Source organism: Electrona antarctica (genome assembly GCF_951216825.1).
Source record: "Electrona antarctica genome assembly, chromosome: 5".
NCBI classification, from domain to species: Eukaryota; Metazoa; Chordata; class Actinopteri; order Myctophiformes; family Myctophidae; genus Electrona; species Electrona antarctica.
The window spans coordinates 42131617-42147020 of NC_136810.1; the positions used below are offsets into that span (position 1 = coordinate 42131617).

General features: G+C 43.2%; 1 protein-coding gene across 1 annotated transcript in view; it reads right to left on the reverse strand.

The window, feature by feature from the left end:
* Positions 1 to 15404, reverse strand: part of insc (INSC spindle orientation adaptor protein) — a 70155-nt gene that overhangs the window by 14921 nt on the left and 39830 nt on the right. The window contains exons 3-7 of the mRNA XM_079501034.1: positions 13887 to 14298; positions 13481 to 13533; positions 12165 to 12288; positions 11339 to 11452; positions 2988 to 3113 (exon numbers count right to left, since the gene is read on the reverse strand). Coding sequence (XP_079357160.1) covers positions 2988 to 3113; positions 11339 to 11452; positions 12165 to 12288; positions 13481 to 13533; positions 13887 to 14298 — 829 coding nt within the window. The remainder of the gene's footprint in view (positions 1 to 2987; positions 3114 to 11338; positions 11453 to 12164; positions 12289 to 13480; positions 13534 to 13886; positions 14299 to 15404) is intronic.

The window sequence follows — 15404 nt, forward strand, 5'->3', positions numbered from 1 at the left end:
TGTTCATTGTTGTCCTCATCTTTGTTGCATGTATAGTAAGCACTTTACCAAAACACATACATTATGCATGTACTGTATACACACACAAGCTACAGTTCCCAAATCATACTTTTTGCCCTTCATTCCTTTGAAACTGACCAGCTGGCAAAACAATGCCAGAGTGAGAGTAAAGACACTGTAGTACAGCAATATCTAGAACTATAAGAACAATAAAAACCTAAAAAATTATGACAGCCTTGTACAGTCACTTGGAGTGATGATCGGACTACTGACAGGTTACAAATTCAACCAGATGTGTCAGCAAAAACACTGAAACCCTACATCTATATGCACCAAGTGTGTGTGTGTGTGTGTGTGTGTGTGTGTGTGTGTGTGTGTGTGTGTGTGTGTGTGTGTGTGTGTGTGTGTGTGTGTGTGTGTGTGTGTGTGTGTGTGTGTGTGTGTGTGTGTGTGTGTGTCGAGTCCGTCGGATCACACCAACACCTGATCAGCCCTAGATCTCCATACTGTATATGGAGCTGGCCTGTTCTGACTGCCTGTTCTGACTGCCTGTTCTGACAATGATGTTCTGACATCACAATGATGTTCTGACATCACAATGATGTTCTGACATCACAATGATGTTCTGACATCACAATGTGTTCTGACATCACAATGATGTTCTGACATCACAATGTGTTCTGACATCACAATGATGTTCTGACATCACAATGTGTTCTGACATCACAATGATGTTCTGACATCACAATGATGTGCGACCTCGCCGTTCATGTCAGAAAAGTTGCGGACCCCTGGCATTATACTCATGTCATCACAGAACTCCATAAATACTGTATGGCCAGAAAAGGAGACTCACACATAATTCTGCATAATAAAATCATTACATAACTGGGTGTGCCATGCATTTCCAATCATTCACGAGTAGGCCGGTGCCCAACAGGCACTGTTCTAGTCTTATGACTCTCAGCTAAATGCTCCGAGTCTACACAGTACAATCCTTAGTGAGGATTAACAGACCTACATTTGGTTACAAATGGTGGATACAGTACATTAACATAGGATATTTTGCAATTTATGTGTGCAAAGTGATTATATTTGATCAACAGATGCAGGGTCTTTACTTCTCTCCATGTTGGGATTTCTTAAGGACCAACAGAGACTCGAACGACATCTTATCCACCAATGAGCAAGGCAGCAGGGGCATCCCCATTCCTGTGCGTCACCCTTCAGTAGTGACTGACAGGTGTCTTTCTCAAGCCTGAGTGAGTTTAGACTTCACTGGCGGTCCCTGTTGGGATGCCATTGGCCGCTTCTCGTCGCTGCACCGGTGTCTTTACACATGGACGATTTACATGCCGTCCCAGTTGCTCTTCGCACAACACAGCACACCGGTGTGGCATCATTATTTGCATAAGAAAGTAATGTTTGCATTACTGGAAAAATATATTTGACACTCTAAAAATTGAATCCTCGATAGAGAGAATGTGCAAGTGTGGGTTTTATCCTACGTTGTTTTAAAATATGCACTTATGTTCTGTCAATCTGAACATTGTTCAGCGGCCCCTGCTTAATGTATCTGTGGCCCGTCATGGTCATACCAATACAAATATAATTAGTTATTTTCATTGTTTTAAACAAGATTGTAGGTAGTATTGTTTGTTCCAATTAAGAGAAAGTGGTAAAGCTGACATCAGGCCATATTATGGCCTGATGTCAGCTGAGTATTAACCACTTACTTATTTAGTCACCTCTGGCCTTTTTTTTTTTTTTTTTTTTTACAGTTAAGATATCTGTAACATTCTGTAACATTCACGATCAAATGTCATAATGTAACAGTATCCTCAACAAAACCCCTTTTTTATTTTATTTATATATTTGTTTCATATACACGTCATTGTACGTTCTCAATTTAACGCTGAAATAAAAAAAAAGTAGCTCAAAGTAGCTGAGCTACTTTTTCTATGTAGCTGTAGCTTTTCCAGCTACATTTCTAAAGGGGCATAACTGTAGCTTGATCAAGCTACTGTCATGGTGAGCTACTTGTAGCTGCACAAGTTACGCTTTCAAAGTAGCTGACCCAACACTGCTTAGGCCAACCAACTTGATTTGTGCTCAGTCTGCTCACCATAGGTATACGTTACTTGGACGTGTGGCTGTCATGTTCTTATGTAGAACATGACAGCATTGCCTAGCCTAGATCAGGGCTTCCCAAACTTATACATGTCAAGAACCCCCAGCCTCCGGCTGTGACCCCCTCCACTGGAATGGAAACCTGTGGCCTGAATATGCAAGTGCAATTTAACTGTCAGTCATCTTAATGTGTAGGCCATGGGGGGCAAGGCAGCACTGTGTATGCCTTGATCCCGCCTCTAGCTGCCGCTGATTGGCCAGGCCGTTTTGTGGCCGGGCATCAAGTCTGTCTGAGAGTTCCCAGATGGGAGCAGGAGGGGGGAACCCAGTGTACTCTCTGCTGCCCCATCTGGCGGAGTCAGGTTACAAGGAGATAACATCTCTCTCAACCAACAATTTTCTAAATTGAATGTCACAACAATTGTTAACACTTCTACAGTAATTCACAGTGTGCTTTTGAATCTTCCCAGCATTCAGCTGTCTGCTGGTATTAATTTCCCAACCCTGGGAGAACTTGTGCTCCATCGAAACAAGTCTCACGAGTGAAACAAGTGTTTCTTTGTCTGCTAAAGCTCCCCGGTCTGACTACTGATCCCTCCAACTCTGTGATCACAGGAATAGTTCTGCCATGGGAGTGGGACTGCATCTCCTGCTGCTCTTAGCATATTCACCTGTGAAAATAAACTGACATTCCAGCCATAACACTTTACGTGCGTGCGTGTGTGCGTGCGTGCGTGCGTGCGTGCGTGCGTGCGTTCGTGCATTCGTGCGTGCGTGCACATACACGCGTGCACTCAGGCACTTGCAGGTAAGTCTATACTATGTTTGTGCATTCATGTGTATGTGAGTGTGTATACCTTGTCCAGTTGGCTGATGCCTTCTTCCACACAGCAGACGGAGGCCACAGTCCGCAGGGCGTGAGCATAGAGCTCACTGAAACAGTCCTGTCGGCAGATTTTAAACAGGGCCACCACCGCGCCTTCCTGAAAATAAATAAATACAAAGATTATAATCCTGAGTGAGAGGGTATGGACATAATTATCTGCTGCATAGAGCAGTGGTTTTCAACCCTTTTCACATCAAGGTCCATTATTTATTCAGCATTTGAGCCACGGACCACCATTTGATGAGATGTAGCCTCTCATACCCAAGACTTAGAATATTATGTACTTGTCGTTAAGATAAGATTTCCACAATTCCATGCTGTATTGATGTTGGTACCATTAGGAGAGATAACAGGCAAACGTTGATTAAAATAACAATTCTTCTACATTCTCTAATATTGTGTAGACCTCTTGTAAATTATGTAATGCAGATGTAACTCTTGAGCGGGAAAAATAAACCAATCAAGACTTTAAGATCTATAAGGGTCCATTTGGTTACCAACTCTCCACCATTTAGCTGGACCACTGGTTGAAAACCACTGGCATAGAGGAATGAAGTTATATTATCATATGGGATATTATTATCAATTTCCATGTATCCAAATCAAGTCAGAACTGATGCTCTTTTAGAGCAACATCATGTACGCCGGTACACAACCTTCACATCGACAAACTGCATGAATAGCAATGTTCTGCTCACATTCTTCTACTGCTGCACCGAGTGCTGCAACTGTTCAACGGCATATGCCAAAGGTGGACATTGTAGTAAAAGGGGCTGCTTTTCTCTCGCCATTCACTATCTTAAACCAGGGGTGGGCAACATGTGATGATGGAGAGAGTCACTATATCTCCATACTCACTCCATGAGGGCCACATTCCATATACTGTCGGGCAGAAACTGTTGATATGAATGCCCTACTTCGTCATTCTGTGTCACACAAATGTAGCAAAAACAGCCACAAGCTCAAAACGCGTCACTCTGCGAATATATAATTTATTGAATATATTCAATATACCTTTCAATCAAGCTTAACTCAAAGCGACCTACTGTACAATAGCATAACAAAAAATATCGCATGGATGCACCTGGGACGTATCCTCAGTGATATATCCCAAGGTCATCGGGGTTTCGGGTCTCTTGAACATCATACCCCTCACTCAGGTGACCGAGCCGGGGTGATAAAGTCCCGACTTACGTCCCAGTAGCTTAGCTACCCTCAATCAGCCCCATTAGGGAAAAAACAGGGCCACACAATCTGTTGCTCCGGAACTACTCTGCCAGGACTGGGAGAACCAGATTCTGGCGCATGGAAGGACTATAGGCTCTGTGGGTTGACTCCTGTCCGGGCCCCTCCTACGTCTCACCAGGTCCACTCCTGCTCTCACCAGGCCCAGGACCAGTGCGTTGCACTTGCACCAGACTCCCAGTATGGCACTTCATTCAGGAGTGGTGGATTATAATGGCCCTCCTAAAGGCCTCAATAGGGTTTTTTTGGGCTTATGGTAAAACAAGGGCCTGCTGGGAAAGTAAAATAGTGAACAGAAAAATAAATCCATTTCCCATCCATAAAGGCCCACACACATATTTTCCTTGGGATGTAGATTAGCATGGTATAAATAAACAACAATAGCATAATCTAAAACTAGAGCCATTCTCGGACAAAAAAAACACAAAAAAAACATGCAGGTTGGGTTTGAATTCCATTCACTGCGGATAGGTAGAATTACACGAATAAATAAGAGGCTCTGTAACTACCACCATTATCCTATAATACGGCCATTATAGCGGAGCTGGAATGTCTCATATATATACACCACTAAGGCTGCGCTGCCGCAGCTAGGCTTGAAGTGGCTAATCGTATACTGCACTCGTATCTGACCATTCCCTCTCCTGTTTTCTCCCACATCAGGCTTGCCATCCCTGAGAGAGAGACAAAACAAACAGCAAAGGTGCAGGTCTCTCTCCTCCATGAGAGAGATTTTGATAGATCATTTTAAACTCCAAAGAGCATCACACATGATAAGCTACGGACGGAGGCTTGTGGTGGCCTCGTTGTCTTTCTGTGACGCAAATGTTGGTTTAGCGCCAGCGGGGAAAATGATGATATCTGACAGAGACTCTGACAAGTCTCAGACTGGAGAATATTCTCTCTCTTGTTAAACATCTGACAAACAGGAGTTACAAATACTGTACTCTGTTTAAACTCAGTTGTGTTAAATGTGCTTTATAAATAAAGTGGATTGGATTGGACAAATCAGGCACTGCAGAGGCTCAGAATGCACATTTAAAGGAGTGGCTTGCCCCAAAAATGCATTTTTTTCCCTGATCATTTACTCATTGCTTAAACACAAGGAGAATTTGTTTGTATGACTTTGGGTAACATTGTGAGGATGGTTTTGGAGTGTATAAACAGATTTTTTTGAGTGGTGCAAACCACTCCAACAACCAGCTTTGTTTATATCCGTGTTTGTGTGTACCTGTACGTGGGGCCCAAAAGAATGAGCATGGTTACTATGGTCACTGACATTACGTCAGACCACAGCTGATCAGGCTATATAAGACCTTGCACCACTCAGTTCACATGGGTGTGATTTTTTTATGATACGTAGCTTGCGGAGTTAGTTCAGTCATTCAGTGTTATGCAAGACCATATGTCATTCGCCTGCCCTACGTGGCAATCAGCTGACCAATCGAGCGGGGTATTTAAAGGGGAATTCCACTAATTTTCAACATCTATGTCATTTATATACCTTAGAGCAGGGGTTCTCAACCCGTGGGTTGCGACCCCTCGGGGGGTCGCCAAATTATTTTAGGGGGTCCCCAAATTATTTAAAAAAAAAAAAAAAAAGGTTTCTTTATAAATTATTTTCACGATTTTTCAAAAATAGCGGACCTACAAGCTCGTAGCGCGCCACTCGGTGGCGTGCTATGAGCTTGTAGATCTGCTATTTTTCAATAGCTAAATTATAACAATGCTTAAAACACCAAAAGGGGTTCCCGCCCAAAATGGTTTAAGGTTATTGTAGCAGTCAATTTAGATTGGGGGTCGGGAGGGGGCGGGGTGGGGCTCCCGAGACGTTGCCAAAGCATTTTCGGGGGTCCCCGGCCAAAAAGGTTGAGAACCCCTGCCTTAGAGCTGCTGTGGTGGCCTCGCTGTCTTTCTGTGACGCAAATGTTGGTTTAGCGCCAGCGGGGAAAATGATGATATCTGACAGAGACTCTGACAAGTCTCAGACTGGAGAATCTCCAGAATTAAAAGTCAGTTCGGAGTATTCTCTCTCTTGTTAAACATCTGACAAACAGGAGTTACAAATACTGTACTTTGTTTCAACTCAGTTGTGTTAAATGTGCTTTATAAGTAAAGTGGATTGGATTGGACAAAATATGTTAATGACGTTTAGAAGATTTAGAACATTTTCCTGGTGGAAAGCCTGGTGAGGGGCTGCTCTTAAAGGGACACTTCACCCTTTTTGAAAAAATATATGTTAATGACGTTTAGAAGATTTAGAACACTTCCCTGGGGTCTTTATGTGTGTAATATGTGGTTTTAGATTTTAGCAGTGTCCATGTTGTCACAGACACTGGGCTCACTTCCTTCCTGGACTACAATTCCCATAATGCTTTGGTGCACAGCTCCTCCTTGTGGATAGGGGCAGGGCTGTCTTACACTGCATCCAGACAGTGGAGTCATGAAGATGCTAAAAGCCGTGAGCTGTCTTAAAAACCCGGAAGAGACGCCTGCCGCTCGCCGCTCGCGGCTTTTGGCATTTTGGTGACTCCACTGTCTGGAAGCACCCTTACTGAGACAACATGTAATCCAGGAAGGAAGGAAGTGAGCCTGATCATGGACACTGCTAAAATCTAAAATATCTAAAACCACATATTACACGCATAAAGACCCCAGGAAAGTGTTCTAAATCTTCTAAACGTCATTAACATATATTTTTTCAAAAAGGGTGAAGTGTCCCTTTAAGAGCAGGGAGATAGATATACAATAACACCCCCCCCCCCCCCCCCCCCCCCCCCCCCCTCATGGGGAACAGAAATAGCAGAGCCCACCGGTGGTGCTGGGGTGGTGGTGGGAGCAAACAGGAACTAACCTGGCCTCCATTTTACTTTTTGGGGATTCTTTATTCACCGTATTGTTGAAATGAAAATGCTCCTTGTATTCAAGCCGTCATGGGGTCATTATATATATTTTTTAAAGGAATGTTTGTGTGAACTTTTCCTTGAACTTACAGTCAGACAAACATACAATATTGTCTAAACATTTTGGCACTGGTGGCATTTCAGGGATGTCTTCAACAGATCGGACACAAAATGATAAAATTAGGTGATCTGTAACTGCAAAGCCACTCACTTTAATTGCCTGCTACTGCAATACAAAATCCAATGCACAAGCTGCTGTCAAAAAAACTAACAAGTGCCTTTCTTAATCCCCCCTGGAAAGATCATCCCATACAGCCGGCAATAAATAGAGAAACAAGTATGCAAATACAGATTTTCCAATAGAATAAACTGCAACAGGGACTGCACCAAAATGTGCGGATATGACAAATGACTAAACTTGCCGTGTACAACTGTACAATGATTGTGTAAGGAGGGTTTATTGGAAATTATAGAACTGCGGTTTTCTGATGTGAAACAAAGGAACAATCTCAACAGGTTGTGAAATTCTGAAAGCAGGAGCAAATTTGGAAGCGAAAACAAACAATGTTTGAGAGGAAATCTATTACAGTGACTAGAGGAAATGAGCTGTAATGGATAGGCGGACGATTTCTGTGTCCCTCATTCATTATAAAAAAAAAAGGAAAAAAAATAATTTCATACAAAATTGGAAGACCGTTGAAAGTTCCTGATGAGGAGAGAGAGAGAGAGAGAGAGAGAGAGAGAGAGAGAGAATAATAAACCAAAATTAACCTTCTTCGCCACTCGCCAGACAGAATAACCATCCTTCAAGAGGAGTGTAAAGGGACGGACAGCTAGGGTAAGACATACAGCAGCGAGTATATTATCCAGCACAAATAGCAGGCAGCAAATATATACACATTCAGGAAGGGAGAGACAGACAGACAGACAGACAGACAGACAGACAGACAGACAGACAGACAGACAGACAGACAGACAGACAGACAGACAGACAGACAGACAGACAGACAGACAGACAGACAGACAGACAGAGCAGACTGTGTCCTTAGATGATCTAATCAGAGTAATATAAATGATCTTCTAAATGTCCATGTGCATTCTATTTATGAATGTTTCTGAACTGTCTCCACCTCGATCCTCCCAGGTGTTTTAAACGGGGCATGAGATATATTGCCTGCATGTCACTGGACTATTTACTACTGCATTACACAATCACCCAACAACATCCCTCTCTGTCAGGTTTTTCAATTCGCTCTTTATTTCAGACCCAGTGAGATCCAGGTCACAATTAAACACCAACCATTGACAGCCCATACATCCAAACAGAAAAGTCCTATCTGATTGTATTAATGTTAAATTCACCAACATTGCAGCTGTAATGTTGCATAATAATGCAGGAGGTAGCAGCAGGAAGTTATGGTTTGGAAAATGAGCGCTTCCAAACTCCAAAACTTTAAAAAAGAATTACCCGCACGGAATTTTCATACAGCTGCAGTGTTGGTGAGTTTAACATTGTTTAAATACAAACAGATAGGACTTTTCTGTTTGTTGCATCTGTGTACAAGCAGTATACTATAGCTAATGACAGTTAATTAGCAGACACTGGTAACAGAGCTTGAGCTTTGACATGGGATGAAAGTCACACACTATACCCCATAGACAGAGACGGGGTGCTCAGATAGAGAAATAGAGAGTAGGGGAGATAATAGAGAGATGATGGAGAGACAGAGAGCGGGTGGGTCGTGGGTGGCAGATAAGCAAAGAGGAAGAAACAAATAGGGAGGGAGGGATAAGAGGGAGTGTTAGGACGGAGAAAGACAGACAGAGTGTGAGAGGAAGCGATGAACATAAATAAACAGAGATAAAGAAGTAAAGAAAGAATGATAGGGAAAGACAGAGACAAGGAAGACAAGGTCTTAAGAAAGAGACAGATAGACAGAAGTGAACAGTGAATAGGATCTATGCACACAGAATAACTTCCTACTTCCAGGCGGGCATTGGTAATGGTACGTTTTTTTAAACTAATTCGGCACCACAGCGCCATCTGGTGGAGGGCTCAGAGCGCCGCACATTTTCAACTGCGAGCACCTTTAAAGCCGATTTGGCCGGAAACTGCCAGTCAGTAAGTAAAGATCCGCTATGTAACAAATATTGTCATTTAATCCACCCAAAACAAACTTTTTGTAAGCTACTGTAGGATCATATCGTTTAGAGAAATGAGGCGCAAATCAAGCTAGTTTTTAGTCTAAAAAGAAGAATCCGAGAGTGTTATGAGTACAGGACACAGTTGATCACCGGAATCAATTGATATTAAAAAAGGCGATCTCGGCGGTATGTTTAGGTATGTTTTAACCCTAGAACACTAAACACGGGACCCGGACAATTATATTTTTCGTAATTTTCATAATGTTGCTGATGTCTGAGGTGGGTGGGTCTTTCTGTACCTTCATGATGCTCAGTGACATCATAGAAAGTAGGTTTATTTCCCTGCTCACATACCTCCCTCGGGTTTGGTGTTCTAGGGTTAAGGAGAGATTAACAAAGGAGGCCCATATTTATTATGGAGAGAATTACATTCAGCTTTAGAGGTCAAGTTGAAGTCTTCACAGATAACCGGTTTAGATGGATTACTCATGTCTCTACCATAAGACCTGACTTTGTTTAAATTCAGTTAAATCTGTTTAACCTGTAGAAGCAGATGCACCTGTTTGAGGTACTTATGTATCATGATCATCAATAGAGAAGAGAGGCAGATATCTCCCCTTGTGTGTATACGTATATTGTCTTGTTTTGTTTTGTTTCTGTTGTATGTATTGTCATGTCGTTTCGACATGTATGTTTGATTAAAATTTGATTAAAATTCAATAAAAAGTAAATTGAAAAAACAAAACAAAGGAGGGCCCAGGGCTCGTACTGTATAGTGTACTCTGTGCCACTTTACTCTGTGCTGTACTCTACTGGCCACTTTAGATGTTGCAGCGGTCCGTGCTTGGACAGACACGTACTCATAGGGACACACGTAGCTGCGTAATGGAGCGGAGGCAACGCTCAAAAAGTCAGCTCAGGAACAACCAGCAGGGATCCGCCTGAGGCCCTCAGGCGACAGACTCTCTTGCGTGCGTGCGTGTGCATGCATGTGCATGCCATCAGGAGCAGTCTTATCAGGGCATCCTGGAAGCGATCAGTGGACTAATGGCCGTTTGAGACTGTCTGGATGGATAGATAGAAGGATGGCCGAAGGATAGATATAGAGACCTCTTTACAATCGCAGTGTTGACGTCAATTCAGGACTTTCAGAGTGCATCGAGGTCATCTATTTGGTCTATGGTGAAAATGACTGGGATGTTTGCGAAGGATCGTGCTCAATACACAAAACGTGAGCAAGGCAGACGTGCAGATACACAAGAGAGGGGTTCGCTTAAAATGGAGAGAGAATGCTGTTAAACGAGACAGATTTTTTTTTAAAACTGTTTTCTGTTAGGAAAACTGTTTCTATGTCAGTGGTGCTAAAGTTAATTATTTCATGTCAAGAACCCCCAAGAATTATCTGTATTTGGCCGCGGACCCCCATCTGAAAATATGTTGTTCCAGGGACCCCCCCAGAAGCAAAGATTTGAGTTAAAAACGTTCGCTCTGGAAGAATATGTATTCAAAGATTTGCGCCACATTTTCGCGATTCTGCAAGCTTGTAGTTCTGCTATTTTTCAATATATAGCTAAAGAATAGCTAAAGTATAACATAATCCTTAAAATACCAAAAGGGGTTCCCGTCCTGAATGGGTAAAGACTCAACACCGTTTTCGCCATCTCAAGCGAATTTGAGCCACGAGAGACGAGAGACGAGAGCCACCGAGCGAGCTAAAGTGAGCGAGTTGCCGTGTCGAACGTTTCGAAGTTTGCTTGAGCCCCGTCGAGTTGCGACTCGATAGGCAGAGAATAGTAAATCCTCGTCCCACCCTACAGTAATCACAGTGGAGCGCTCCCTTCCCTACCCTACTGACGGGCGACCCGTCTGATCCAAAGTAGGATTGTCGCTGCACAAGGCCATCAGCTGGGAACTCACTCACTTGGCAGCTCGCTCGGGTGCTCCTCACACAAGCCTCAAGGCCTTGCTGTCATATCAGCACGCCTGCCTTGAATATTAACAAAAGAATACAGTAAATGAGCCCCTGCACCTTGGCTATGATGCTGCACAGCTGAGGTCCATCCTGTGTGAGGGACAGCAGGTTGCTGATCGCACTGCCGATGGTGTACACGTTGTCTGAGGACTCTATCTGTCTGATCAGCACCTGTAGGGAAACAAACACTCAGGTTAACCACTTTAAAAGCCTCTGTTCCAGTGGTTTTCAACCTTTTTCATGTCAAGGCCCATTATTTATTCGGCATGTGAGCTACGGAACTATACCATTTGATGAGATTTAGCCTCTCAGACCCAAACTAAAGAATATTTTGATATTGTTGGATAAGATTTTGTCCACAATTCCATGGTTTTGCTCTAAATATCTTGCTGGTGTTCAAGTTGTTGATGTGAGTATACATTAACACTCAGGGCTTTACAGTATACTGCGCCAGTCTCATTGTCACACCCTGGATGTACCATAGTGATTATGTGGTCAGCATATTTAGTGGTTGAGCCATAATGTAGCCCTAATTGTCAAGAGTTATTTGAATGTAAATTAGTTTAGAAATTAACTTGGCTGGTTTTTCAATGTCTGTGATAATGCGAAGTACTAAGAAGTAAGAACCCACTGTACCATTTTAGTCACGTGTGACTTACAATACGTAAAACAATGATTTGAACCTTAGCAAATAATTAAAAACTAATTATTTGGGAAATTTGAAAAAAAAAAATTAAAAAAAAAAAAAAAGTAATTGAAAAACCATGGCATCCTCATATTAGAAGGACAATATCGATCACCTGAACCGGACAAAGTTACAATGGTTTACTTTGTATGAAGGTTCTGATAAAAATCAATATATCTTGGTTGGTTCACATCATACCTGGATCTCATTGGCCAAGGCCATGTCGATCATGTTGCTGAAGGAGTCACTGACATCAGTGAGGATCTCATGAATGGCCTCCCTCATGGACTTGAGGAAGTATTCATCTTCTGTGTGAAGGCATCTGGAGATGGCAGAGAACATGTCAATGTGTGAAGGCATTTGGAGATGGCAGAGAACATGTGAATGTGTGAAGGCATCTGGAGATGGCAGAGAACATTTCAATGTATGAAGGCATCTGGAGATGGCAGAGAGTCATGTACATGTATGAAGGCATCTGGAGATGGCAGAGAACATTTAAATGTATGAAGGCATCTGGAGATGGCAGAGAACATGTGAATGTGTGAAGGCATCTGGAGATGGCAGAGAACATGTCAATGTGTGAAGGCATCTGGAGATGGCAGAGAACATATAAATGTGTGAAGGCATCTGGAGATGGCAGAGAACATGTACATGTATGAAGGCATCTGGAGATGGCAGAGAACATTTAAATGTATGAAGGCATCTGGAGATGGCAGAGAACATGTGAATGTGTGAAGGCATCTGGAGATGGCAGAGAACATGTTAATGTGTGAAGGCATCTGGAGATGGCAGAGAACATGTCAATGTGTGAAGGCATCTGGAGATGGCAGAGAACATGTCAATGTATGAAGGCATCTGGAGATGGCATAGAACATGTAAATGTATGAAGGCATCTGGAGATGGCAGAGAACATATAAATGTATGAAGGCATCTGGAGGTTGGCAGAGAACATGATGTGAATGAGCTCCTTTTGTACATTTAGCTAGTGGCTCCTGAACCGGCATGTATTATTTAACTACTTAAATCTTATACTGTATCTCTGCTGTCGGGCAGACACCAACATATTTTCTTTTCGTTAAATGTGTTTTTAGAACAACACAATGAATGTGTCCTCGGTCCACTCCTCACTGTACCCAGCTCAAGTGAGTTATAGGAGGTTTTTGAAAATCGATGTGGAGATTTGACTTTCCAAGCCCAAAAAAAGCTCCAAAGTTGGGAGTTATGTATGTGGTTTAACCGATGGATCCAATGAAGTTAGGAGGTTTACGCCAGGGCTCCACCGGACGCGTTGCGCCTCCGTCGCGTGCGTCAAAAAACGCACCGGTTCAATTTTAATGCACGCGTTAATGTCACGCAATGCGGGCAGTGGAGCCACCCTTCATTGATTAAAAAGGGAACATTCCCTGACGGTGACGGAGACGCGACGCTGACGCGCCCGGTGGAGCCCCGGTGTTAGTCAGAAGCACTTTTTTAACATGTTCCATACTTTCATACGTCTGTTTGTGTGTGTTTACCTCTCTGTGATATTGGTCAGCTCCATGCACTTATCAAGGAGAGATTTCTCATGCTGCAAAGTGACATTAAACAAGTGACAGGTTTATACAAGGTTTCCAAAGTCATGATGGTCTTTGTTTAGAAATGAGTCCATGATGGTAAATCGAATTTGACTTCTATAGCATTGATGTCAAACATATGGGATTTATATTTTGTATAATAATAATAATAATAATAATAATAATAATAATAATAATAATAATAATAATAATAATAATAATAATAATAATAATAATAATAATAATAATAATAATAATAATAATACTAGGATACTACTAATAATAATAATAATAATAATAAAAATAATACACACACACGCACGCACGCACGCACTCACACACGCCAGCCACACGCACACACAAACACCTTCTGCATCTCTGGCGGCGTGTTGCGGGCCGCTCCGTACTCGTGCACCAGCGAGCGCACGTGGCAGTTGGCGCGCACGGCCGTGCTGTGGACCCTCTGCCAGCGGCCTTTCTCCAGCCTCTGGAACATCTTGCCCAGCTCCGTGCTCACCACCAGCGCCCGGCGCAGCAGTGTCTGGAGGTTGTTCCTGGCCACGTGGTCCCCTCCTCCCCCCCCACCGCTACCCCCGACACCACCCCCGACGCCAAGCACGGACGAGCCCACGATCAGCTCCCCTTGCAGGGCGTCCTCCTCCACGCCGATGGGCTTGGCCTGGAGGACGCACATGCACTCCACCTCGGTCATGTGCCGCAGGTCCTCCATCCAGCGCTGCACCGAGTCCACCTGCAGGGACTGCATCCTGCTGCTGCTGCTGTGAGGAGGGGCAGAGAGAGAGAGAGAGAGTGTTGAAAATTTGATTTTAGTTTTTAGTCGTAGTCTCTTGAATAGTTTTCATTTAGTGTTTTTTAGTCACATTTTAGTCACCTGAAATGTTTTAGTGTTAGTCTAGTTGTAGTCGACTAAATATCATAAGATTTAATTCGACTAAATCTACAGCTGATTAAAATGTATTTTGAGGCTGGGCTGGGGGGGGTCATGGAATGATCTGCAGACCAAACTTAAACTGGCCTTTGTGATCCCATCTCAGGGGCCCTATAGGCCATTAACCACTAAAGCCCAATAGGCCTACTTCTTTGGATGATGCTCATGTATGCATCGCAAATATTTGTCATCTATAATGACATGCCCAAACTGATTTGTTTGGGGGATAGCACAGACTAACAGATTGCAGAGTTTCATATCATCAATATCATATCAAACACAGTATACAAGGATGAGTAAAGCAGATGACATCTGCTGAAATCAAATAAGGTCTGACTGCTTTGTAATGCAATGGGTTGAAGCACTGTGAGTTCACACGTGCTTAATGGACCTGTATTGATCATCCAGTTTGCTCTCAATTTGTCTACGCTTGATGGATCCAATTCCCTGCACAAAGCAGAGATACATTTACTCAACATGCGTCGTAAATAGTACACTTATATCCAGAGAGTCTTTCCTCTGTGACATAATAGTAACATATTTCTCCGGGACAAACACCCACTATGAAGTGTCAAAGATACACCACAGCATTCCTAAAAAATCAATGTTTGGGGTGAGAGGTCAAGTATCTCACAGGCGAGTTGTCTATGCTCGTTAGTCAAACCTTCACCATCAACTCAGGGCTGGTGTTATATCGCTGGGTCAAATCAACCAAACAGTTCAGAGACCAACCATGCCACTTAAATCCTAGCTACAATTGACCCAGATGAACGTTAGCTTAAAGGGGGTCTCCACGGTTCACCACTCAATGAGGCAAACCCTGGCAGAGGGAGGATGGGTCGATTGTCGTGATTCCCTCCTCCGCCTCTGAGCAAACAAGCAGCGCGGGTGTGCTAACGAAGCTTCTCGTCTCCGCCTCCAATGGTATTGTCTGGT